Below are 24,660 nucleotides of genomic sequence, written 5' to 3'. Positions count from 1 at the left end.
AATTTGGGTGAAGCAGCTGCACAGCAGTGGTGACGCAGGAACTCTTCTCAGCAGTAGATGTTGTGTACATAGCAAAGAAGTGAGGATAAGACAATGACTTCTTTAAAAAACAAAACAAAGAAGCTGAAAAAAACAATCCACAGCAATTCTAGCATCATCTGGAGAATCAGCAGCATTAAAAACTCCATATTAACCAGAAGAGCAATTCATTTAATGCAATAACAACTTTATTGAAGGAAAAAAAACAGCACTTGTAAGTCAAGATTTCACTTCATTACAGAGACAGTTGGAAGTTAGGAAAGAAATATGCTTATCAAAGTAGAAATCAAACAGTGTAAATACATAGAAAAAGCACAACAGCAAACAGAATCGGTAACAATATAAAACTTTGTGAAGAATTTCTGAGAGTTTGGGTTTTATTTTACAAAACAATTCCATAGCTGTCACAAAAAATTTAGTGTTGTCATATTACAGTGAGGCACGTGGTTTTAAGAAAATATGCCATTTCTGTGCTTTCTGTCCTACGTGGTCAGTATTTGCTATAGTTGTAAACATCAGTATTTAAGACAAACGTGTGTTTAAGCATCGTCATCCTCCTCAGCTTTGAGAGTCTACAACAGCAACAGCGATCTTACTCTCGTTAATAAGATTAAGTGCCGAAACTAAGCAAGAACTGTTCTCAAACTCAGAGGCTCTTTCAATCTCTTCGCACGCAGCAGAAGGGGATGAGCTTCAAACACCCACACTGCTCCGCAGGGCAGCAACCAGACCGTGAGTAGCAGACTGCCCGTAAGCAACAGTGCCATGAGGCTCCAAGCGCTCGGTGCGCCAGCTGCAATCCACCCGCAGGTTGCCATCGATTCCAGCCTCTCATCCTGCACCTAGCTGGAAGCCAGCCCGCAGCAGAGTCCCTGCCCTACCCCCCAACTTGCAAAATAAGTATCCACACGGAAAGCCTAACACACTTTTTTTTTTTTTTTTTCCTCTTCTTTCTTTCAAAACCTGATTTTTTAAAATAATTTCAACTCGGTGCAGAAATTTCTTCCTTGGTCTTTGTAACGGCTCATGAACAATCTTATTACTGTAAATACCAAACAAGACAGAATTGTTCACATCATCACTGTAGAACCATCTCAGTACCAGTATTCAAAACGGTATTCGCTCAGTACCAGTATTCACATAAAACTGAGCAAAACTTTGAAAAAAAAAATCCCACGTTTTAATTCATAGAATTGCAGTATTTTGGGATCAGATGACTACCACCCTCCCCCTTCCCATTTCTATTATATCTGGAAAGTCAGTTGATCTCAGATGTGCACATTTCATGCTAGAACTGTACGCTGAGGCTGCTTGCTTAAGGTTATGTTATCTGTACTGCAAAAAGTGAAAGCGGATAGGCAAGCTGACCAACAGTGAGGCTGGGCAAAAAGCACCTTCTGGTAGGACACCAAATCCTACCGAGATGGATGCCCAACATCATCCAAGTTTCTTTGGGCAAGTCAGCCTTAAGTGCTGTAGGCAACTGAGCAAGGACTTTGGGAAGGAAGGAGCTTTGTGATTTAAAACACAAATATCTCTATTTGCAGTAGCGCACACCACAAACACTCCTGCCTTGAAGGACATTAAGATAGAAAGCTAGAGAGGGCTTCAGAAATGCCCACCACGCTTCTTGCCAAGCGAATAACCAAAGCTGATGATATCAAAACTTAACACGAAGTAGTTCTAATGGCAAAAAAAATGGTATAATGGCATAATTAATTCAGATTGAAACTGGTCAAGTGGAATCATTCATATACTAGTTTACTCCCCGATTATGTAAAGTCATATAAAATAAAGTATTTTCACACAGTGGAAAAGTGTTTTGCTGCTAAACTTGGCCTGAATGCAACTACTTGTGAGTAAGAATCCGAAGAGTTTTGTTCTGATAGGGAAGAGTTATTTTAAAGCAAAACTGCTTCTAGATGAAGTGACAAACCCTGAGTATGTTTCACATATTGGCAAGAATACGGTGAGTCTCTCCTACTGTCCGACCTCCACAGGAACAAAATACAACACCAAAGGGCAACATAAACCTTAGAGGCACTCTGGTGATGATTATGTCTTTGCTATCTCTCCTTTGATTCCCCCCCTTAAGGGCACAATTGCTTAGCCTTATGTGCTATGCAGTCAAATTAAGATTTGTTCTTCTCTCATTGAGTAAGAGGCTGTGGAACTGGAACTACAGTTTTAAAAAGGATGGGGTGGGAGGAAAGAAAAAAAAAAAATGCCTTTAAATTTACCTGCTACCTGCTAGTAATTTCCTAATTTCCTACTTTTAAGTGGTTGGGCTCACAACAGTCAGCTAAAAAGCTCCAGTTAGCTAGTATGCAAGTTGAAAAAATAATGTTCAGAATACCCAATTCTAGTGTTCTTTTAGAGGAACTGCTTGAGAGTCAGGGTACCACAGTCCTGCACAAGCTAGTCAAGGAAAAAGCAAAAGGCTTTTACTCCTTCTAATCTGAAACATTCAAAAAAAGAACCCTAGAAGTCAAATGCCATTATGGTGACTGCTGATGAGCCTGAAATGATGATCTGAGTTAACATAACTTTCCTGGAGAGGGAAAGGAGAAATAACGTATGCTATACTTGCAGTGTTTTCCAGGAACACCCAGAGATGTTAAAACTAAAGAAATATTGGAATGTAAAAGGCATTAGGGCTGCATTTCAGTTGCCCTTATACAAAGAAATTTTGTAAACATTATCAAAGTACTAATAAAAGACTAACACAGGTCCTTCGACAGATGTAAATTAGGCTTTGAACCTACTCCCTGATAAAAGACACACATCAGTTTAAATACCTGCCTTAGGCCAGTCAGGGAAAAGAAATAGCAGTATTCTTTAATTCCCAGTCTCTCTTGGGCACGTACCTAATTCTTCATTTCAAGAAAAGTAATAGTCAAGCTACTTATTTCAACACTAACTTCCAAATCCTAGGTGGGGGATAGCACTTGTACATCATCCTGTAGAACAGATTCTTCCCAACATCAGTGCCATGTTTTCAAGGTGGCATTTTCCACTCAAATGCCTTTGTAACAGTAACTAGCCAGCTGGAATCTACAGAAAGAATGTTAACATTTCCCTTTCATACTCTCCTCAAATGGGCATTCTTTTCACAGGATCCTAACAGCAGGATGGTACTGTGCTTTATAAATTATCAAAATCTTAAACATAAGTGTCCTTCTGAATTAACTCAGTTTCTAGTAACTTTCTGGAAGCTGTAGAATTATTTGGCTTCACTGTGGGCTTTACTGACAAGTAGATCTAAGTTTTTTCTACACTAGAATCTGCACGGTACAGTCAGGGAATCACTTGCCATGCAAACACAGTGCTGTTAAATGACTAAACTCTTTGTTAGATGGAGGAAGAGAGGCTTCAGAGTTCATACTAAAGTCCACTGGATATTCACCTTCACAGACACTGACTCCAGCGGAACAGTGAAAGCAGTTAAACAGTACCTCACACGGCAGAAGCGGGAATCTGTGCTCAGATATTAAACAACTGACCACTGCAACGGTTTGGGAGTAAATGACTATACATAGCTCAGAAGATAAAGAGAATGTAGAGTGGCCTTGGAATTTGGATACCGACTGTTCAGAATTTGTCTGGAGCTGGCAGCTAGATTGTTAAACGCCTTCTTTGCCAAGACAGGCAACAGAAAATTGTACTCTCTTCTCAAAGCAGAAGTTCACTAGCGTATGCGAGAGCTTTAGGAGAAACAAGAAAGAAAGAAATCTAGGAGTTTTAACTTATTTACAAGTCCAGAGGAAAATATCTTTTCCCCAGCTCAGACTGCTTAAACAATAGCTCGCTTCTACCTTATCAACGGTCTGTCCTCTGAGAAAGGACATACATAAATTCTCTCTTTGCTTACCTATCATGCCCTCAGCTTCACACTGCTCCCATGCTACAGCTGGGGGAGAAGCACCTTGCTTCATGTGAAAAATTTCAGCTTCCTACCTTGTATGCATTGCCATTAGCTGTCGGCAAGGCAAAGAACTCAGGTTCCTGGCAGCTGAAAAATGCTATTAACCTTATTTTGCAAGTGCTTCTTCTATGGGAACAAGTTTTTAGAGATGAAAATACTCCTTTCATGTATTTTAAAGAAACACCAGTCTAAACTGAAAATTAAGTGCTTCATTAAGGATGCAAACATTTCATACTTACTCCAAATCAGTCTTTTCATTTAGAATTAAATCTCTTGGAAGTCTCATAAACCTAAAATTTTGCCGGAGAGGCAGGAAAATAAAGAATACCAGTTTTCCATTATCAAAGGCAACACTGCAAAGATTAAGTGACATAAGGCTATTTAAAAAAACCCCAAGTTGTCAGTAAGAAATCAGTTGGCAACTAACTTATTTTTCTTGGAAAAAAAAAAAAAAATCCTTTAGACTGGCATAGTCCCATCAGAGTCAAAGTCTCCATTTTACAGACTTCACATATTACTTTGTTACTTTTGAAAAACCAAAGAAATATATGATTTCACATAAGAATTATCATATATTCTGGATCTGTGCCCAGTTCTTCTGCCAGACGGGACTTCGTTTGATCATGAGCACCCTGTCCCACAGACACCATTGCTTACAAAACCAAGCAACTGCACACACTGGATTTAACACAAGGGGCTTCTAACAACAAGCTGGAAGGCACGTGTTTAAGACATAAGTAGGAAAATACATACACAGTGATCTTAATATAGTTCTACTGTACTTCCTAGAACTTCTTGAAGCATCCAGTATTTCTGTTAGGACAGACAGACTGAAACACATTTCTTCACAGCATCCCTACAAGCGGGAGAAAGAAAAACAAAACAAAACAAAAACAAATCACAAAAAACCCAAAACAAAACAGAAACCAGAAAGTGACCTCAGTTATGCTGCTTGATGTGACTCATTCCATGCCGCTATCACACTGACACCGAAAGACTTTAAAGATCATGTATTAACTGCACTTACGTGATTTGCATGACTACACGAACGCGTCAGCAACGAGTGGGTCTGCTCGCCGTCCCACCCGCCCAGCTGCAGTGGAACTGACACCCGCAAACCTGCGCTGAGGGGGTGGCTGACCGAGCAGGATAGAGAACTGTGTGCTCAAACACTGAACGGCGTTCATGGGGGAGAATAGGAGAAAAGGGGACACAGAAGAATACGCCTGTCTGGTAGCGTTTTGGACCAACGTGAAGGCATCCAAAGGCAAGCCTTAAGTTTAGCGTGTGGTCAGCACACTTACATATTTGTATAGGAAGCCCTCATTTTGTTCCATTTGTGTTCTGCCACTAGAGAAGGTGCTTAGTTTCATTTTCAGGTTTCACTAGATATATTTCCTTCCCCTAAAACGCCACCATGGAAAAACTTTGAAAGCCATATATTACAATACTTCTATAAACTAATCTTCTGCATCATTAAACTTCAAGATGACAAAAAGTAAGGCAGCAGGGAAACTTACCTTGCAAATGGTATGAAGGAAATGCTGTACCTACGAAGAAAGATTTTTAAAGTTACTCTTCACATCAGATTTCAATACAGCCAAACAAGAACAACCACCCCTCTGATGCTCTAGACAGGTAACTGCAAGATACGCAACCAAAATGAAGCTTTAAGTTTGTAAGCAACAGGAACGAGTACCCCTGTAAGTCATCTTAGCCCAGCCAGGTTGTGAAACACCATGGCAAAAATAAGGCGCCCTAGTGTAGAAGCATTTTAAACACCGTTCTCCTGCACCAATATTCTTCACGTTCCAATGCCTACAGGCAGGTGAGATTAGTCTTGAGGGCTGGCTAGATGGTCGTATCAGTTTCTGTACTTACTTCTGTGACATTACACTTAAAAGAATGCTGACACTTAATTTGATTGGCATATCTGGGTCTTTTAACAAGACAAACTCAGGAGAGTGTAAAAGAGGAATGCCAGATAGTAAGCCACAACCAGATTTAAAATGGAAAGAAAAAAAAAAAAAAAAGCAGTTTTACTTTAAGCTCACAGGAATTAAACCTGTTCAAAGCAACTTCCCCCAGAAATGGAGCCCCGAGCTCCATCTCCAAAGCCTCTGAAGGGGTGTGAGAAAACAAGAAGTGGGGAACAAGTCAGCTCCTCGTGCATTGTCTTACATCTAGGGGAATGGTGAGGTAAAAATTCTCCTTCCCTCTAACCCTTGCAAGGTCGAAATCCACTCACTATTCAGCTACCGATGTTAGGCACAACAGAAAATGGGGTGTGTGTGGAGGAAATCACTTACCACGCCAAAGCAAAGAACTGTAAAATGCAGAAAAGGAGCGCGAGTCCTTCCTTACGCCACTGAAGGAGAAAGGGGGAGGGGGGAAGAAACACAGCAGAGACAACAGTGTAAGAATCTTATTTTTAAAACATACTCCAGCTATGTATACATATAGGGCTCAAGTACTCACCCAGAAAGCAGAACACAGTGTCAGTATGAGACACAACTAGAAGAAAACAAACAATGTCTATTAACCATAGAAGCAACTCCAGCTTTTATAGATATTGTAACACCATAATGGGTTCCTTCTCAGAGAGAGAAACAGATTACATCATTTCATAGTTTTATCCAATCCTGCATCTGAGTTCCACTTATTTAAAATGCTCTTGCTATTACATTTCTGAAGTGAATTAAAGCAGTGAGAAAGTATCAGCCTGATATCTCCAGAAAATGATGTTATGTCTGGAAAGGAACAAGAGGAAAAGGTTCCTACAGCTCTTTTGCAATATCAGCAGGTTCCTACTTCCTCCCACACACTTGGTGTCATAGGTATAGACCACGCTTCAACACTTTGCATAAGACTTTTCAGTTACAACTCGTCTTTCTGCTTCTGTACATGCCATGTTTCCTGCTGATTATCAAGGTTACCATGGGGTTGAAGTTATGTCACTACTTAGTTCTTACCAATGAAAACTACAATACACTTTCAAGAACTTTCAGCTATTGCTTAGTAGCTCTCCTGTTTAATATAAAGCCCAGCACATACAAACCAGCACTTTTTCTTTTTTTCTGAATTGCACTGGGTCTTTACTACAGTTAAAATCTCAGGGAGTAGTAGGCTATTTTGGATTATTCTCTGTTTTAACCCTCGGTTTTCAGAGGAGTCTCCATTTAGTTCAAGTTTTCATTTTCAATTTTAGACACAACAGCTCATTTAGCTATGACAGATGCTGATATTTGATCTTCTTTCATCAACATCCAACAGCCTTTTGATACACATGTACCATTGTGCTACTAGAGATTATAATGTGCACTTTTCTGTTTGAGTAAGAAAAAAAAAAAAAAAAAAGAGAAATTTAGTACTGCATATTCAAGACAGTAACACATGCATTGCCAAAGAAATCATACACTTCACCTCAACAATGATTACTGACATTAAAACTAATGGAAAAACTACATTTAGGGTGGTGATTTGTATATTGCTCTAAATACTACATCGTACATCTGACGACTGGCTTTATTCCAGTGAACAACATTCCAGGCATTCTCCTGACTCCAGGCATCCTAGAAGCATACAAACACACACACCACACAGTAGGCTTCTTGCCTGCTGAGGATCTATGAGCATACACAGACAATTTCTCAAACTCTATCAGTTTGCCTGCAGACTCTCTGGATGTTTAAAGAGAAAATAGGAAGCGCTGATGCAAAGCAAACGTTCTGAAGACAATCATACTGAAAGTGGGAGGACAGTTTCAGGTAAGTTAAACCACCTTCCAGATTTTAGACTCTCCAAAAGAAAACGGGAAAGTTGAAAAGACAAAAAAACCACCTGCACTTGAAAAACAAGGAAGAGTCTGAAACTTAGCAGCAATTTTCCCACACACCCCCAGTAGAAGGTTGGCTAGAATTCCCATCTTCTGAAGGCAAAAATAATTCCAAGGGCTAACTTCAGTTGAATGTCGAATTTGCAATCTCATTGTGTCATATAAATTTCAAAATCTGAAGATACAGGATGATTTCTGTATTTTTAATGCAAGGTGACCAAGGCATAGAGATTCTCCAGGTGCTCTGTCAGGAAATTATGATTTTATCAAGGTAGAAGTACCAACACAGCTCTTTAAAGCACATTGGATAGAATATAGAAAGACAAAGTTATGCAAAACAGAATGTCTAACAACTGTATAGTACAACTTTTAAAAAACTAGTTTCCCGTCTTTCATCTTTTAAGCTACATGAAAACATGATGTTGTGACCTCAAGCACTCTAAAAAGCATGTGCATGGTTCACACATATGCCAGCCACGGACCCTTAGTGCTTGTTCAGTGTAACAACTTGGCTTCAGCTCAGTCTTTCATAATAGGAAGGTGGTTTTCTGGTGCTACACATTCCTTTCCACTATAGCAGATGTGCAGGATGTTTGATGTTTTAAGAAAAAAAAAACCAAACAAATCAAAACAAAACCAAAAAAACACCCACAAACACATCTTGAGATGTAGTTAGATCATGTATATGAAAGGATTTTACAATGGAAATTGTTTACAGATTAGCACCAGTTAAAACCGATTTCTTTCATACTTACCAGCATAACAGTAGTAGCAATCAAACGTGTAGGCTCAAACATCCTTTTCAATTGTTTCATTGGTCCCATAAGAAAAAGAGTGCTGTGAAAAACAAACCAAGATGAACACAGAAGCAGAAAGGCAAAGTGAAATTAGGTAAGATTCCTCCTTAAGGGGGGGGTTACTTTGTTAAACTGTCTGCTGTCATATGGGGCATCAGTACGCTATGTTGTTATGGTGATTGGTGCTGTGTAACAAAAAAAAAAAATCAGGATATACAAGGAGACAAAAATCCCTTCCTGCTTTTCTTTGTGCAAGGTATTTATTCTATAATTTTATTCACACTTGTTCAGTTACAATTAACATAAGCAGAGCAGAACTATCAAGCTAGAAACATAGGTCAAGGTCAGCTTCAATTAGATCATTCTTGACAGATGCTTTTTTTAACCTGCTCTTCAAAAACAGCAGGCACAGAGGCTCTGCAGGGATTGCCAGGTAATCCAGCTCAATTCCTCTACATAAAGGGCTGTTTTCAGGCCTGGATCCATTGTCTGATCCCTTACGGGATCTGCAACCCTCATTTAGAGCCCTGGTGACTGATACGGCATGAATTATACAAGGTGAACGTTTTATCTAAGGAGATATTTCTGCCTCACATACTATATTATTCTGCCCCATTACTATATTATTGCCAATTTCAATCCTTGTTCTTTCTAACATCTTGTTAAATTTCCTCAACCCCAGAAGGCTGCATCTGACACAAAGTCAGTGGGGCTAGGCTTCGGGAACCTCAGTAGCCACGAAGGCTTATCAAACAGGCCTACCCTGACAGACGGACTGCCCCAAATACATTCACCAAAACACACAGAACACTAACAAGTGCAAAATGCCAAAGAATTATTTTTATCTTCAGGGGGGAAAACCCAACAAAAAAAAAAATCAAAACCCCTCAATTGTTCAAAAAATTAGTTTGATTCTTCTCTACTGATGAGGAACTTGTACCTTGAATGCACTGCTAGTAACAATAAACAAAAATTTTCTTTAGCATTTCAGGGCACTAATAGGGAAATGCCATTCTTTAAAAATCAGCAAATAGAGAATGATCTACACAAGCAAATCTTCTCACACAAATGCAACAGTTTCTACCACATATGCACCTTCACCTATCATTCTGCTTTAGTTTCTCACCCTTATTAGGGAATTAATATATAAAGATTGTTACCTCCCAATAGATGCAATATTCCCCAGAGTATAAAACACTGCAAAGAGCATCAGCCCCTTCTTTGGTACCCATAGCAGACAAGTACCCTAAAAAGGAACATTAACAGAGAGAGGAGAAAAAAAAAATACTATTTTTAAATTGCAAAAGAAATGGCATCCAAGAAATGGCACAACACAAAAGAAATCTTAGGAAAACTTTAACACAAACTGCAGAATCTCACACACACACAGAAGTAAATTGCGTTTACTGGCATTGCTGTTTAGAGTTTGTGTTACATCTAACTGGAACTGAGCCAGATGTCTTTGCAGAGATTCAAAAAAAAAAAAAAAAACAACAAAAAAAAAAAACCAAGCCACAGCATTCAGCAAAGCTGTAATTATTGGGGCTCCTGAAACTTAAATTTATCAACGAGATCTAGCAAAAAGTAAGTTCTTACCAAGAGCGAGCAGAGGCATCCTATGGCAAAACAAGCGACGAAGCCTTTCACTCTGGTGCCCCAACCTAACGAGGTTGCATCAACAACCTAGAAACGAGGAGAGAAACAGGAGCGCAAGTTACTGTTTACTAATCGATCTCGCCACGTATCGAGTGGGTAAACTTCCTCTAAGCAGCCCAACGGCTCCCAAGCGCCCTCCGCCACCGCCCGTGGGCAGCGTGGGCGCCGCCTCCCGCCGGCCCGTGGCCCCTCACGCTCAACTTTTTCACTTTCGCTATTCCTCCCAACTCGCCAAACAAACCACCGGGCGTGTGTGCGCGTACGTTGGTTGTCTCGCTGGGGTTTTCGTGTTGTGTTTCCTTTCCCCCTGCCCACACCAAGCAGGTGCGTGGGCGCGTTCCCGCTCCCCCGCTTTCTTCTCGGGCTGACTGCGAGCAGCCCCCCCGTGCGCCCCCCCCCCCCCCGGCCCCGCTTCACTCGGGAAAGCGAGCCGCTCTCTCCCTCATAACACCCAGAAGCCGGAGCCCCCCACCCAGGGATCTCGCGGGGTAAAACACGGGCGATTTTACGCGCGAGGTCCAGACACCAGCTCCAGCCGAACCGCCGCCCCCGGCCGGCTCCGCCCCGGCGAGCGGGAGGCCCAACGACGGGGCCGAGGCGGCGCGGACCGGTCCCGCCGGCGGCCGAACCGCGCCGAGAGGCTGCGGGGGCGCTGAGGGGCGGCCCGGGGCTTTCCCCCCACACACCACCCCGCCGCCGGGACCCCGACACGCAGCACCCCCCCCCCCCCCCCCCCCCCCCCAAGGGCGGCAGGTGCGCGGCGGGAGCGGAGCGTTACCTCAGCCAGGCCGCTTGGCTCTTCCGCGTCGCGGCCGCTCAACACCCGCTTGAGCTTGTCCATGCCTCCCGCCTCGGCCCCCCGCCCGAGCGGCTCTGCCCCACGCGCGGCCGGACTGCCCTTCCCCTCCTCAGGGACTACCGGCCCCAGCGTGCACCGCGCCGCCGCGGGGCTACCTGCGCTCGGCAGGTAGGTGGAAAAGCCGGCGGCGGCGGCGCGGAGGCTGCCGGGGGATGTAGTCCGCAGGGCGGGGGCGGCGGCGGGACGGCCCCCGGCGGTGAAGGGGGTAAGAGACCAGCCGGCCCCCGGGGCTTTGCGGGCGGAGAAGGGGCCGGCGCCTCCCCCCACCGCGTCCCGAGCAGCGCGGTGCCGGCGAGCCCTACGCTCGGAGCCACGGCGCCTCGGCTCCTGGGACGATGCCCCGCCGTCAGAGAGACTGAGGGGGGAAAGGTCCTGGAAAGGGGGGGAGCTGGTCCTGGAAAGGGGGGGAGCTGGTCCTGGAGAGGGGGGAGCTGGTCCCGTGCTCTCCCCCGGACGCTCCTGCCGCCCTCTGACAGCTCTCCTGGAGCAGCTGAACGAAACGCAGTGCTGCAAACCGTCCCAACCAGTGATATTACGACGAGCCTTGCGCCCCTTCCCAGGTTCATGGGGCAGAGAGTTGATCGCCGTAGTAGGTTATAGGTTTGGGGTTTTTAGAAGACAGCGAACACTCCCACTTTCCCTAAAAGTCTGGCATTTCTAACTCTTCCAAGCATATGATACCTGACATCTAAATTGTTCCAGTGTTTTCCAGACTTCAGAAAATAAGAGTCCACGCTCTCAGCCAGTTTTCCTTCTAGAGCCATATCCAATCTCTTCCCACCGCTTCTGAATTCAGTACTTGTCAAGAGTGAAGCTCATAGAAATAGCAATACAGATTTCATTTTGCTCCCGCTACTGTAGCTCTTCCTCTGCTTTGAAAATGTCTCACCTTCTCCTCCTAACTAGCCGGAGTGGTCTGATGACAGGCAAAGGCACATGGATGCAGCATCTTATTAGCATGTAACATTCAGCATCACAAGGAGTTATTTCAGTTTATTTTCCTCAGATAAAAACAGAACTATAAAATGTTTGGTACATTTTATTTAGTGACATACAAGAAAGAATATAAACTGCCACATGTTAAACTTGCCACAAAACAGCTGGAGAATCACCCCACTCCCTCCCCCCAAAATGATGTATCGAAAGTGGTACTTTTCTGTGGAAAATTTGTACCAGAGTGTTTGCGGTACACAAGTTTATACTGCTGCTTCTAGATAACCTGTGTGGTATGAGAGTCAGAAAGTGCTCTAAATTTTACTTTGTAGTAACTGTAACTTCCTAAACATGTTCTAGTGATTTCCCCAACGTGTGTGTTCCACTTAACTGTACAGCACCCAAAATAGATGGTTATCATATATCTATATAGTCAGGATTCAAGTCCATTCAAGACAACTGTATCAACAGGTCACAAATTAGTATGTATGATGGACAAGATAAAATACACAGAATAAGCTAAACATGCAGAGCACCCCTTTCAATGCTAGGTGTCCATTTGGTGGGGTACCCCCCACTATACTTTAGCCCAATGGAGCATAATGTTAGCATCACTGACCAAACCCAAATCACAATTTTAATCAACGAATGTAGATATAGTTTCCTTCATGCTAGCACTACATCAGCTCTCCTCTCAGTCACTACCAGCTTTAAAGTGTGTTTTCTAAGCCTTTGAGGCAGGTAAAATAATATATGCTTAGTGTAAAAGAAGTGCTATGATTTACTTCTACCAGCAAAATATCTCTTCACTCCCCTTTGTTGTTCCTTTCCACTCTCTCCCCATATCCCTCTGTCACTGGAGCAAACCTAAATAATCCTCTGTTACCAACAGAATTTTGATCATTTCCACGCTGCGTTCATTTGCAGCACCTTTTTCATCCTGACACTAAAATGTTTAGGAAACAAGTACAGAAAGATGAAAAAAGAGCCAGCAGAACTTAGGACCAATAGCAAATATAGAGGACCTCACATCTATTTCAAAGCAGCCATAAATTCACCCACCCAGATCATGTCTGGCTGATAATAATTCCTTTCAGATACTGTTTAAGTTCACTTCTTTTCACCCATTATATCCTATGGATCATAAGACCTTTTGCAGTAATCCCTTCCAAAGGATTCCAAAGATAAGGCTGAAGGTATATTAAGGGAAAAAAAAAAATATAATCGATAACTTTTTAAAAAATAATTCTCACAGACCCTCAGTGAGGTAAGCATGTATTAACTCTCATTTTTACACACAGGGAACTGAGGCACAGAGAAGTGACTTCCCCTTGGTTAGAGTAAATCAGTAACACAGGAAAAACTGCAGTTAGTTCCTGCCTGTCAACTAGACCAGGCTGCCTCAAAGAAAAGTGAAACTAAGTGTGTTGTTTGTTTTTATTAAGAAAACAGTCACTTAGGTGGCAGCAGACTTTTTTCTAAAAGCCTCAGGGTCTTCTCTAAGTGAAAACCACTTCCCAAAATACCTGGTTAAATACCAGGTTTTGAGGTGAGTTGTTTCTATTAGGCCATGCAGTGTAAAATATGAAGATTTTTAAACAAAAACTCCACGACATCAGAATGTATACACATTCTTAACTGACATCACCTTAAAATACAAGGCCTGTTTTTTGCTTCAGATTTACTTCTTGCACTTCATTGAGTGTGAACACAAAACCTAGACAAGTCTGTTTAGCTCCCTCATTCTTAGGCCAAACCATTAACATAATTTAGGATTTTCAAAAGCAATACAAATATTTAAAGTTTAATCTACAAAGTGTTGAGTTAAAACCATGACTATACACATGATCACACATATTAATAGCAGAACATAAAGAATTGTAAAAATAAACCAAAACAATGTATCTGGAATACATGTTAGCATCCTTTTATGGCTATATAGGATCTTGTTTCTCAAACTGCAAATACCAGCATCCTTTAAGGATTAAACACCCCTCTCTTCCTCAGCCTTAAGCTACTCTGCAATTTAGCAATTTGACTGTCAGGGCAGTATAACCATCACACATGGGCACCATCTGGTATGTCCAGCAGAACGTCAATACAGTACAAAGCGTTTCCAATGCAGTACATCACTGTAGCAACACACAGACCCCAAATAATAGTATCCAGGACTGACTAGAGAAATCTGGCCATCAGATTAAACTAGTATTTGTGAAGAGATTTACCAGCCTATCTCTGTTAACCTCCAGCTTTTCTCCTCTCTGGAGTTAATGCTTCACAAATAAGGTAATTTTACCTTTATATACTATCAAACAAATTATCTTTTTTCCTCCTTAAACCTATCCTCAGATGAAATGAATATTCTTACGTTAGAGTCTGGATCAGAGAATCTAAAAAGTAACTTAGTAGTTTATCTGCTCACAGTAGGGGAAGCCAAGCAAAATGTGTAGTTTAGGACTGACAGCTCAAAGTAAATGCAGAGGAAAATCTCTCTTTTTTTTTTTCCTTTTTCAGTGGATGATTTATCAACAAAATCATGCCAGTTTTATGACTCCAGTAGTTTCTTAGTATCTGAAGCAGCAATAACAAAATCTTCATAGAAGCATCTGTGGTGGAGGGTCCAGACAATACTCCTGCCTAACCAGTCAACTACACATAACCCAGAGTCTTCATCGCGAGAGTCTTTCTCCAATGATGTTGAAAACTAACCACCAGCTTATCATTAACTCCAGATACAGGTTAAAAAAAAAACAAAACAAACCAACAAAAAACAAAACCAAAAAAAAAAAACCAAACCAACCCAAACAACCAAACAAAAAACACCATTAACAAAACCTGCTTGAAATGTTTCCTCTCGGGGCTACAGAAAAATTAGCCAAATTCTTTATTCCACTAGTAGTGAAACCACCTCCCATGGCAATGGTTACGTGATCACATTATCTCCAGTCTAGTTCAAGTCCATGTAAAGTCACATTTATTTAGACTTAACGCACATGGTTTCCAGTGATGCTTCTGGTTTAGGCTCCAGCTTCTCTGGGAATTCTAGTTTTTCACAGATTGTCTCCTTTATGGGTAGATACTGAGAGATCTCGTTAGGTTCCGTGAACAGGGAAGGTGGAACATGCTAAGAAGCAAAAATTTTACATAAACAAGTGAATTAAAGAAGGGGGGGGGAGGCAGGGGAAGAAGGAAAAAGTATTCCAAACCCAAACTTTTACAGACAATCTTTAATTTACTTGATTTAAATACCTACAATCAGGTATGATTATTAAAATTTACTGTATATCTTCAAATGTACATACAGTCTTTTACCCCTTGTGTGGATCAATAGGCTAAGGAAAGCTATTGAATGTCTTTAAGCAGCAATTTGTAAGAGCACAAGAAAGTTGGATATATTCATGAAAACCTACAATGTTTTAATGTGTTTATCATTTGAATGTAACAGTCTTTTTCAGTTCTAGTTCTAGATGAGACTATGATAGCCACAAGGGGATCCCATGATTAATGTCTTCAAGCCATTGCAATATATTCACTGGAGTTGCTCAGATTTAACTATTGAAAAATGATATACCTCAACTTGTATCTTAGTTTCATGAAGTCCACCACAGACATTTATATGAAATACTAAAACCCATTGGATTTTAATTTCGTATTTGAAGAAACTAGGTGGTTTCATTAAGTTAATCAGTATCTTTCTCTGGAGATTCCTGTAGACAACTTCATCACATACAAGACATTTGATGAAAATAAAAATCTGTACTGAACAAACCACCTTCAAACTTTCTAATAACATTCTTTAAGAAGTGTATCCAGGGCTATTCAAATGCAACCTGTATTTTGGCCACCCCTGACACACAATGAATCATACTGCTGTTTCAATTATTTCAAACCTAAGTGAAGAAGGAATCTTTTTTTGCTTTATCTATACAAGCTGGTGTAGGTGACTGAAAAGCCATATGCATTTCCTCTCTATAACAACAGACAGTAAAAATTATTTAATAGCATAGATGATAATTTTTAAACATGTGGTAAAGTAAAACCTTGATAACTGATTTATATTTCAAAACACACAAAACTATCAAAAAGCTCACGTCTGGATTTAATCCTGTTTATAGGGATCACATATCGTTAAGAAATGACACAGTGCCCCTTTCCTCAAAAACAAAAGCATTTTGCACAAATATTCCCTCAGAAGGTTAGTAACATGTTAGTCACTTTTTATAGGTGAAGGAAAAACAAGAGAGAAGGAAAGTAACAAGAATACCCAAGATCAGGTGTTGGGTCAAGAATTAAAATCAACAGCTGCAACTCCAAACCTGCCACAAATTATTCTGAGTCATTACTAAAGTTTTAAGGTGGGCTGTTAAACTTATTTGAGAAAAAGTGAATGAGTCAAACAGATTTTAACCCTTAATACTAATTGCAAGCATACAACTAGACCTGAAATTTAGCATCATGGGACATGGACTGCCTGATTTTGTGGCCAAACAATTCTATGAAATAACAAAATAATAGAAAAGATCTTGTTAACTCAAACCTATAAAGGTAACACAAACCCATATCTTGTCACGTGATCTGAGCATTTACAAATGCAGATCTGCCCTGAAGTCACCAAAATAAATGTTGCGTAAGCAGAAATGTTTTTCCTCTTTATCAATTTCAAACCTAACAATGACTTACTGACACAGTATTTCCTATAATGACCATAAAACAATTTTTAAAGGCAGACAGAAGAAAAAGAAAATTTAAAAAATGCAATACCTTTAAACTTGATATTTTGCTTTCTCTGGATGTATATTCTCGTAACATGTAGGCCTTGTCAGCCTAATGGGAAAAAAATGGCAAAAATTAATTACAAAATTATTATCTAGAATCAGTGCAAAACAAACATTTTAAATACAATGAATGTAATAAGCATTTAAATTTGGTTGACCACAGATTCTTCACCTGGGAGCAGAAATGCATGTTCAAATTCACGAAGACAAAGATGTTTAGCAATGTTCTCTTTCCCAAAAGTCACCTTTCTGTGTGCATGCATGAAAAAAAAAAAAAAATTTCTATGACTGAATACACTTGTTAATCTTTACTCAGCTAGAACCCCATCATCAGTACGAATACAGCTAGACAGAATAAGCAAACTACAACTGCTACATTCTGTATTATTTATGAGATAATAGAGCTTGATCTAGTATGGACAATTATTTGCAAGTTAAAACTTGCAGTCATATATTAGGCAAGCCAAAAAACATTCACATGGAGATGATGATAAGAACAATGTAACACCATTTAGTATTGCCTATTTTTCCTCTTGTACTTCCTCTCTAATCTGCATCTGTCAAATATATTTAAATGATTACTTCAGATAAAGGGCAGCCTATTCTGCTCATACAATACCTAGCCCCATGGCATGCAGCACTTGGTGCTACTTCAGCACCACCTCAATAATAAAATACACCTGAAAAGTTCAGTTCAGGTAACCTCTAAGCCCCCAAACATCAGTATTAAATTACAGGAATATCAGCAGGTCTTCTCTGAAAGTAACATGGCAAGGGAGCATCTGTTAAATACTCGTGATGGTGAGTAAGGGTTTACCTCATGATGAAGCCTTGTGTCGTTCATCCTGATAAGTACCCCATCAACTCGCAAGAAAAACCTCAACAGCACAAAAAAGCTGGAAGGCATAACTCTCTGCAAAAATAAAGATGTTCCATTCAGCATATTACAAAGTTTTATTTTAATAAGATAGATAATGCTAAGTAATTATTATTATATCAGTAAGTATGCAATTATCTACATCAGATATTCACAACAAAAGATAGTATGAGGAGCTTTCAGTGGTAAAATCAAAGTTTGGGCTGTTGATATGCTACAGCTATCATTGGACAGCAGGGCAGACAGTGTCTCAAAAGATTCTTAAGGCAGGATGCAGAAAGAGGGAAAAGATTTTTGCCTGAAGTAACTGACAGAAAGATTTACTGGAAATTATGTTGTCTTGAAGATTATATTTCTAAGAGCGAGGATGAAGAACTTTGCATTTTAAACTTTAAATCCCAGAAGGAATAACATGCAAGAAGTGACCGTATTTTGTCTATATTAGCCAACTGAGTCATCAAGCCTCCTGTATACACCTCTTAGTACTTACTATTTTTACACTCAAACTTGACACTCCATGATCATGAAGTTCATCTTCAAACAGAAGTACTTCTTCAAAAAACATGATTTGTTCCCTGGCTTTCAATTTCTCTGTATTTATGTGTTCTGTTGTAGGAACAACCTAAAGAAAAATATTAAGAAGAGTTAGCGTATTCATTTGTTACCAAGCTACGTGAAGTTTGTCCTGATCTTTTAAATTCCACAGTTGCTAGTTTTAGAAAGGAAAAAGCTTTTAGGGCACTAAGTTTAAAACATTCCAAATTTTTAAGAGAAAAAGTTGAAATTAAAACCAAGGTTTCCAAGAGGAAGCATCAACCAAAGCAAAAACCAAGAGTAGAAAATTCTGAATCAACTTCCCTCTTGGTACAGGCTCAGTAGAGTTTCATCTGCAAACAATTCTGCATTCCAAAACATTTGAAGATACCTCGTGTTTAATATACAAATGAGAAGTTCTGGGTTATAAACAGGATTCCATGCATTTAGTATCTCTAGCCCACTATAAACCCTGAACAAGATTCCAATAAAGCCCTTCAATGGAAATCAAATACCTGTATGTTTTTTATCTTATGGTCTCCATATACACTCATACACTTCTGCTGCCTAAAGACTATAGGCTAACAAGACATTGTTTATTTCTATGCTGCACTTTTAATACAAGTGATCTATAACTAATGCAATCCTAGTGAGTTAATATAGATTATCTGCTTAATAGCAAGCAATCTGTATATAGTATAGAGAAACTGGGAACTTCAGTCTTATTTTAAAGTAAATAAAGACAAGGGAGAGCCTGTGAGTTTAAATGAGGAGTTACTGTTGCAGAAAAACGTAAATCCAGATCTACATATCTGCTGAGACAAAGGGGCAAGCAACAGAGAGTAAAGGTACTAAAGAATTAAACAGCTGATAGTTCTGTCGTGTGTGAGGGGCTCAGAAGGGCATCCAGCAAGTGCTGAAGATTCCTGTGTGCTTTACTCTCCAAAGGACACAATGGCACCCCCTTATAAAATTCTAAAACGCTTAAAAAAAAAAAAACAAAACAGTTATTAAAATAAGCCATAATTTGTATAACATGCTGAGACATGAAAAGCCCAAACTATCCTTTGAAGTCAGAAACTATGAAGCAAAAAGTATTTGTTTTTGACTGAAACAATATGCAATCAGCATTTAACAAGGAGAAAACGGTACCTTTAATGTTGCAGTATCTCCCAGCAATGTTCCTTTGTAGTCTGTTGTGTAAGTCCAATCATAAGGCTTGACAACTTCCTTAGTGTGCTCAGTCTCACTCCTGAAGAAGTGAAAGAGAAAACAGTAATTTGCAGTAATTCTTAAAAATTACAAACTTTATACAACATTATGTATTACATTTTACACACTCTTCAAGAAAAACAGCAGCACTGTCTGTGCTGCAGTGATGTCAAGACTTAATCATACAGTACTGCTTTTAATCACATCATCTATTTCCATAATAAATTAGAAAACTGTTACCAGAATTCCTGTGCTAACACTATATCTGTCCTATGAGTCAAAATAAAGATTTTAGTTCAATGTTGTTGAAAAAATTTGTATTTCAAGATCATTTTTTCTTTAAGTAGGCAGAAAGCAATTTGCTGCTAACACAGAGCAATCATTAACACTACTATTTGCATTAGTTTTCATGACAGCTCTCATTTCTCTCTGTGCTTTATTTCTAGGTGTTCTGCAACTAATTTGGTAAATACGAAGCAGTACAATTAGTTCTCGTGCATGGTTCTACTATATTCCTAAGGCTAAGATTTTGAACACATACAGCATTTTGCACTTTGAAACACCACACAATACAATCTTGTAATGCTGAAGGCTCTGTGAGTTTGAATAACCACAAATAAAATTAAGCCATGTTAAACTTGTAGCTTATTTTAAGAAATCCAAGACACAACTCAAAAATATAGCTGACCCAATTTAACAGATGGGATGATCATGGCAAAGAAAAGCTAAGTGACTTCTCTGACCACAGGCTGCATCTATGGTAGAACCAAATGCAACATGGCTTTCAAGAGTTCAGTCTGTTGTTTTAACTTTGTAACAGTTTCACATACAACACACCAGTACTTGCCCGTTGGTGATAAAATACTGTACCTGCTCTCTTGCCACTCCTCTGCACAAGCCACTTTGATCATACCTTGACAATTATTGACACATTTTAAAGCATCTGTTGCATTGAACTCAATTCCAAAACCACGATCATGCTGTATTCTTAGGATATTATCTCCAAACATCATCTCTGGCAGGGAAGGCATGTGCAATTCATCAGCCAGTCTGCACAGAAAAATCAAAGTCCCAGGAAGAGAGACCAGTCAGCTATATTCAGTGAAAGCAGGCCTTGTTTAGCAATAAATATTCTTTAGACCATGGTAATTTAGAAGACACATCATCAATATGTTCTGCAAAACTTCGTTTTCCCAGTTTAATCACTTGACATGAATTGTGGAGTCACTGATCTGAAGTGACTTTTCCACCACAAAAGTATTCCTAAAACATTCCTTCCACATCAGGCTCATACAAAAGGCTCCTGCATGAGGAATCCAAAAAAAAAAAAAAAAATCTGATAAGCATGAAGTAGCAGCTTTCAACCTGTTGTAACAAATCCCTGGACGGTCCATGAACTACTTCTTCAGCAGGTGCCCAAAAAGAAGTTTTAGGAATAAGCACTCATTGCCAGCAAGTGTAAAGTATACCTCCAAATTTAGAAGCCTGCAAAAAGGGGCTGAAAACAACCCAGGCAGAGTATGTGAGAAGTGCAGAAGACACTACTACCGTGCTCTACTACTTTCCCAAGCTGGTAGAGAACACATAGCAGTATTTGTAACATTAAGCATGAAAGCCACAGACCCAACTGAACAAAGTACTGCAGGAACAAAATAAACATGATCCCTGCAGAAAATCTCAAAGCATCGTATTTCACATTTTGTTTTATATCAGTCTTCATACTTATTTATGCATATATAGATACACACACACACTACACCACTTCATATACATACTGACCTTATTTACCAAAAGGCTTCATATACTCCTTTCCCTCCCTACTACTACCTACTTTACTTATCAAGATCAGAAAGAAATATATGACATCTGGAGAGAATCAAATCTTAGGAAATATAGTAATTATAATGAGGGAAGGAAAACAAGTGTCCTAATCACAACTTTCACACTGATAATAAGGTATTCCTGAAAAAAAGTGGTGATTTCTGTAACCCTGCATACAAAAGAACATTATGCTATCCTAACTGAAACAAAAATAGTAAATGTGTAGATCGGGAGAATAAGATCCTATGTCTTTCCCAGAGAAGGCAGAATAATGTTATGAACTTCTCCATTTCATTGGGTGTAGGTCCCTTGACCTGCAAAACCCAAGCCCAGCACAGAAAGGAGTTCTTGGCTATGGCACATTTAATCCTTCACCTTTCCCCAGAGGTTGCTGAAAGATTTCTGCAATATATTTGCCAGGAATAAAACTCCTGCAGATACTAATGATATTCCCCAAGCAATAAAAAAAAAAATCAAAATGCCAAGAGAAATACATTATAAGAGGAAGCTGACTAAAAGCATTGCAACTGCATAGTTCTTGACTCTTCAAACTTGAATTGGAAAAACTGTTTTGGGGATCTCATGCTACATACCAAGACCTACATGTAAATGGCTAATTTTTGACTTCCCTACCCCGCAAAATGCACCGTGCTCTTTCAAGCTTGTGCTGTGGCTCTTGCAACTTTAATTTTCAGCCTTTTTCAACATGTCCTGAATGCGTTTGTCCCTCAAAAACATCTAAACAGATAAAGGTAATTTCTGAAAATTAAGAGGTGACTGTTTATTTTAAAATAGCTGCAGTTAAAGAAACTGAATACATCAGAAGATGAATACAGCAGGCAATTTGGCTTCTAAACTGGCAGTTCAAATCTCTCTTGTGTTCACAGATAATGGAGAGAGTTAACATCCTCCTGATCTTAAGAATAAAGATTTCTAAGAGGTAGCATCCTACAATATAAGTCTTTACAAGCATGCCATAAAAATGAGATACGCTAATAACAGCCTTCCTTCTCCTGCAGGACATAGGTCCAGCTTAGCTGGATGCTGAATCCTCATTATAGAAAAATTACTAAATCACAGCATTCAAGTTTTCTTACCTTTAACTGCAAAAACTAAAGGACCACTAGACAAAAGCACTTTGAGATTATTTTAGGCATTGAACATAGGATAAAGATGGAAGAAGGAACATACTTTTTAACCATTTTTGAGGCAGATATCTAGTTTTAAAAAAATAAATCAGTATTATGCTGTTATAGTTAAAAATTTAGTATTTACATAGCTTACTATCATAAAAAAAAAAAAGCATAACACTTCAAGACACAGGATTTTACCAAACAAATTAGCCTCAGAAAAGTTAAAAGTAACATGAATGAAGATACATTTAAGAAGACTGACTAAATTTCTACATATGTATTCCAGAAACTGAAACCAAGAAGTATCCGTCCAATTCAACTATCACCAAGGCCTGCTATGGCACTACACAGCAACTGCTCAATTCCACATTAGCAAATCTGACTTAAGAAGTTGATGCTGACACAAGAGCATTTTCTCCAACAGCCGGGCAGCAGTATAAACTACTACTACAAGGAGAGAGCAAATAATACCTTTTTAATGAAAACCACTATCTGAAAATAGTCATTACCACGGAATAGTTTATGAGAGTCTGTGGACCACGTTTAAGAGAATCTTAATCCCCATTATAAAGTAATTAAGAAAAACAGGCTTCTAATTATCAGGCTTCAGTTCACAGATGTCCAGATCTCCAAAGCCATTAGCAATCACTGAAAACAAGATTCTGGGAACCATCTGCAAGCCAAATCACCCCAATTTCTCCAGCTAAAAAAATCGAGCTTACCCTCGCAAATTGACAGGGAACAGACACACACACTCCTAAACTGCATTTCCCTCACTTACGGAACGTTATTTATTTCTTGCACAGGGCGACAAGATGCCCCAGACCCCCCGGTGTCGGTGCGTGAGGGCCCAGCCCCGCGGAGGCTCCTCCCCGCCCCCCAGATCCGGAGCGCCCCGGGGAGGGGAGGGGAAAGGGCAGCGACCCGCCGAGGGTCCCCCCGGGCCCCCCCAGCCCTCCCCACCTCTCGGCCTGCGCCGACTTCATGATGTGCGTCCGGGCGGCGCTCAGCTTCCACGGCCCGAAGGTGAAGTCGCGCCGGCTGCTCTGGAAAACGGGGTGCATGGCGGAGGCGCGGGAGGACGGCCCCGCCGGGGAGGAGGAGGAGGAGGAGGAGGCGGCAAGAGGGGCCGGAGGGGACGGCAGGGCCTACCCCGTCCCTCCTCGCCTCGCCTCTCGCCCTCTCCCCGCCGCCGGCCCTCACAGCCCCAACGGCAGCAACGGAACCGCCGCCTCAAGGCGCTTCCGCTTCCGGGGGCGCGGAAACCGTGGGGCGGCGGCGGCGGCAGCTGAGGGACCCGCGTCCCTCCGCGCTCCCGGGTGACAGCGCTGGAGAGGGGTGTCCCCGGCCAACCCTGCCTGGGGCGGGGGGCAGCGAGGTCCCCCGCGCCCCCGCGCTCGGAGGGGAAACGGGCTGCGCCAGCCGGTGCGAAACGTGGGCGCGCCCGGCGAGCGTTCGCGCCTCCGGACGCATCCCCGGGGCCAGCGAACCCGGCCCGGCCCACCCGGAGGGCGGCCGCGGGGACGGCGGGCAGTCACGGGGAGCTCCGGAGCCCCGGTGGTCCCGGGCCGCGCTCGGAGGTTCGGCAAAAACATCACGGAGCGGCGACGTGCGGGCGCCTGACGCTATTTTAGGTGTCGCGCGTGTGCGCGTGGCATCTCCGGCGCCGGCTGGGCATCTTCCCCAGGGCTGCCCAGAGATGGGTCTTTGCAAAATGTCAAAGGGTGATGGCGCGCTTGAGCTCAGAATCCTGTAGGAAAGCATTGGTAGAACTGGCTGAGAACGACGCAGAATTTACTGATGGCCGGGTGCTCTGGGCGCTCCTCTGCATCATCGAAAGGACAGAGTGACTCCCCACGAACTTCCCTGAGCACGGGGGGGGGGGGGGAGCGACGCGTGGTTCGGCTCCCTTGGACGGGCCACAGCACCAGGGCAAGCTGAGACGTCAGCCGCGGGGATGTGACGCCCGTGCCGTGAAAAACTCCCGTCTCTTCCAAACCCCAGCGCAATCACAGCAAAGCTCAAGCCGGAGCAGTCGCCCCCTCTGCACTCAAGGGACTCGCCGGGTTATGGGAAGCCAGGAATTGGGGATGCGCAAGCGCAGCGTTGAATTATCGTTCACCCTTTACACTGTGCTCACTGGTGTCTTGTTTCGGGTGTGTGTGTGTGGGGGGGGGAAAGAACTCCTCCCCAAATCCGCTCTGTGTTACTTCTAGTAGCATTTCGGGGTCGAGGAAGTCTTTAGCATCTTGCTAAAGATGCGC

The 24,660-nt window shown here is 41.4% G+C and overlaps 2 protein-coding genes across 3 annotated transcripts; both read right to left on the bottom strand.

Annotated features, from left to right (window-relative positions):
* Positions 1 to 205: 205 nt before the first annotated feature.
* SFT2D2 (SFT2 domain containing 2) lies at positions 206 to 11,191 on the bottom strand. Its single transcript, XM_033005272.2, has 8 exons — positions 11,031 to 11,191; positions 10,193 to 10,279; positions 9,757 to 9,842; positions 8,555 to 8,636; positions 6,443 to 6,478; positions 6,274 to 6,332; positions 5,485 to 5,514; positions 206 to 4,820 (listed from the first exon to the last, which is right to left on the bottom strand). The coding sequence occupies exons 1-8, from the start codon at positions 11,091 to 11,093 to the stop codon at positions 4,781 to 4,783; spliced, it is 483 nt and encodes a 160-aa protein (XP_032861163.2). The 5' UTR covers positions 11,094 to 11,191; the 3' UTR covers positions 206 to 4,780.
* A 946-nt stretch (positions 11,192 to 12,137) lies between these two features.
* Positions 12,138 to 23,640, bottom strand: TIPRL (TOR signaling pathway regulator). Of its 2 annotated transcripts, none has more exons than XM_042788222.1 (7): positions 23,360 to 23,640; positions 20,313 to 20,492; positions 19,383 to 19,482; positions 18,187 to 18,318; positions 17,637 to 17,732; positions 16,806 to 16,868; positions 12,138 to 15,168 (listed from the first exon to the last, which is right to left on the bottom strand). In XM_042788222.1, exons 1-7 carry the CDS (start codon positions 23,458 to 23,460, stop codon positions 15,019 to 15,021), a joined length of 822 nt encoding a protein of 273 aa, XP_042644156.1. In that variant the 5' UTR covers positions 23,461 to 23,640; the 3' UTR covers positions 12,138 to 15,018. The 2 variants fall into 2 exon arrangements, with proteins under 2 accessions (XP_042644156.1, XP_042644157.1); XM_042788223.1 differs by lacking the exon at positions 12,138 to 15,168 and adding an exon at positions 16,992 to 17,068.
* Between the last annotated feature and the right edge of the window lie 1,020 nt (positions 23,641 to 24,660).

This window comes from Tyto alba, unplaced genomic scaffold (genome assembly GCF_018691265.1).
Source record: "Tyto alba isolate M040663 unplaced genomic scaffold, T.alba_DEE_v4.0 Super-Scaffold_14, whole genome shotgun sequence".
NCBI lineage: Eukaryota > Metazoa > Chordata > Aves > Strigiformes > Tytonidae > Tyto > Tyto alba.
This window is presented reverse-complemented; position numbering and strand designations above follow the sequence as displayed.

Excerpts from the sequence above, each read along its gene's own strand:
- TIPRL (XM_042788222.1), bottom strand. The coding sequence starts at position 23,460 with ATGCACCCCGTTTTCCAGAGCAGCCGGCGCGACTTCACCTTCGGGCCG. Across the intron at positions 20,493-23,359 it reads AAGTCGGCGCAGGCCGAGAG|ACTGGCTGATGAATTGCACA; the intron begins GTGGGGAGGGCT and ends TTTTCTGTGCAG. Across the intron at positions 15,169-16,805 it reads GCAAAATATCAAGTTTAAAG|CATGTTCCACCTTCCCTGTT; the intron begins GTATTGCATTTT and ends TTTGCTTCTTAG.
- SFT2D2 (XM_033005272.2), bottom strand. The coding sequence starts at position 11,093 with ATGGACAAGCTCAAGCGGGTGTTGAGCGGCCGCGACGCGGAAGAGCCA. Across the intron at positions 8,637-9,756 it reads AATATTGCATCTATTGGGAG|CACTCTTTTTCTTATGGGAC; the intron begins GTAACAATCTTT and ends TGTTTTTCACAG. Across the intron at positions 6,333-6,442 it reads CACTGTGTTCTGCTTTCTGG|TGGCGTAAGGAAGGACTCGC; the intron begins GTGAGTACTTGA and ends TTTCTCCTTCAG.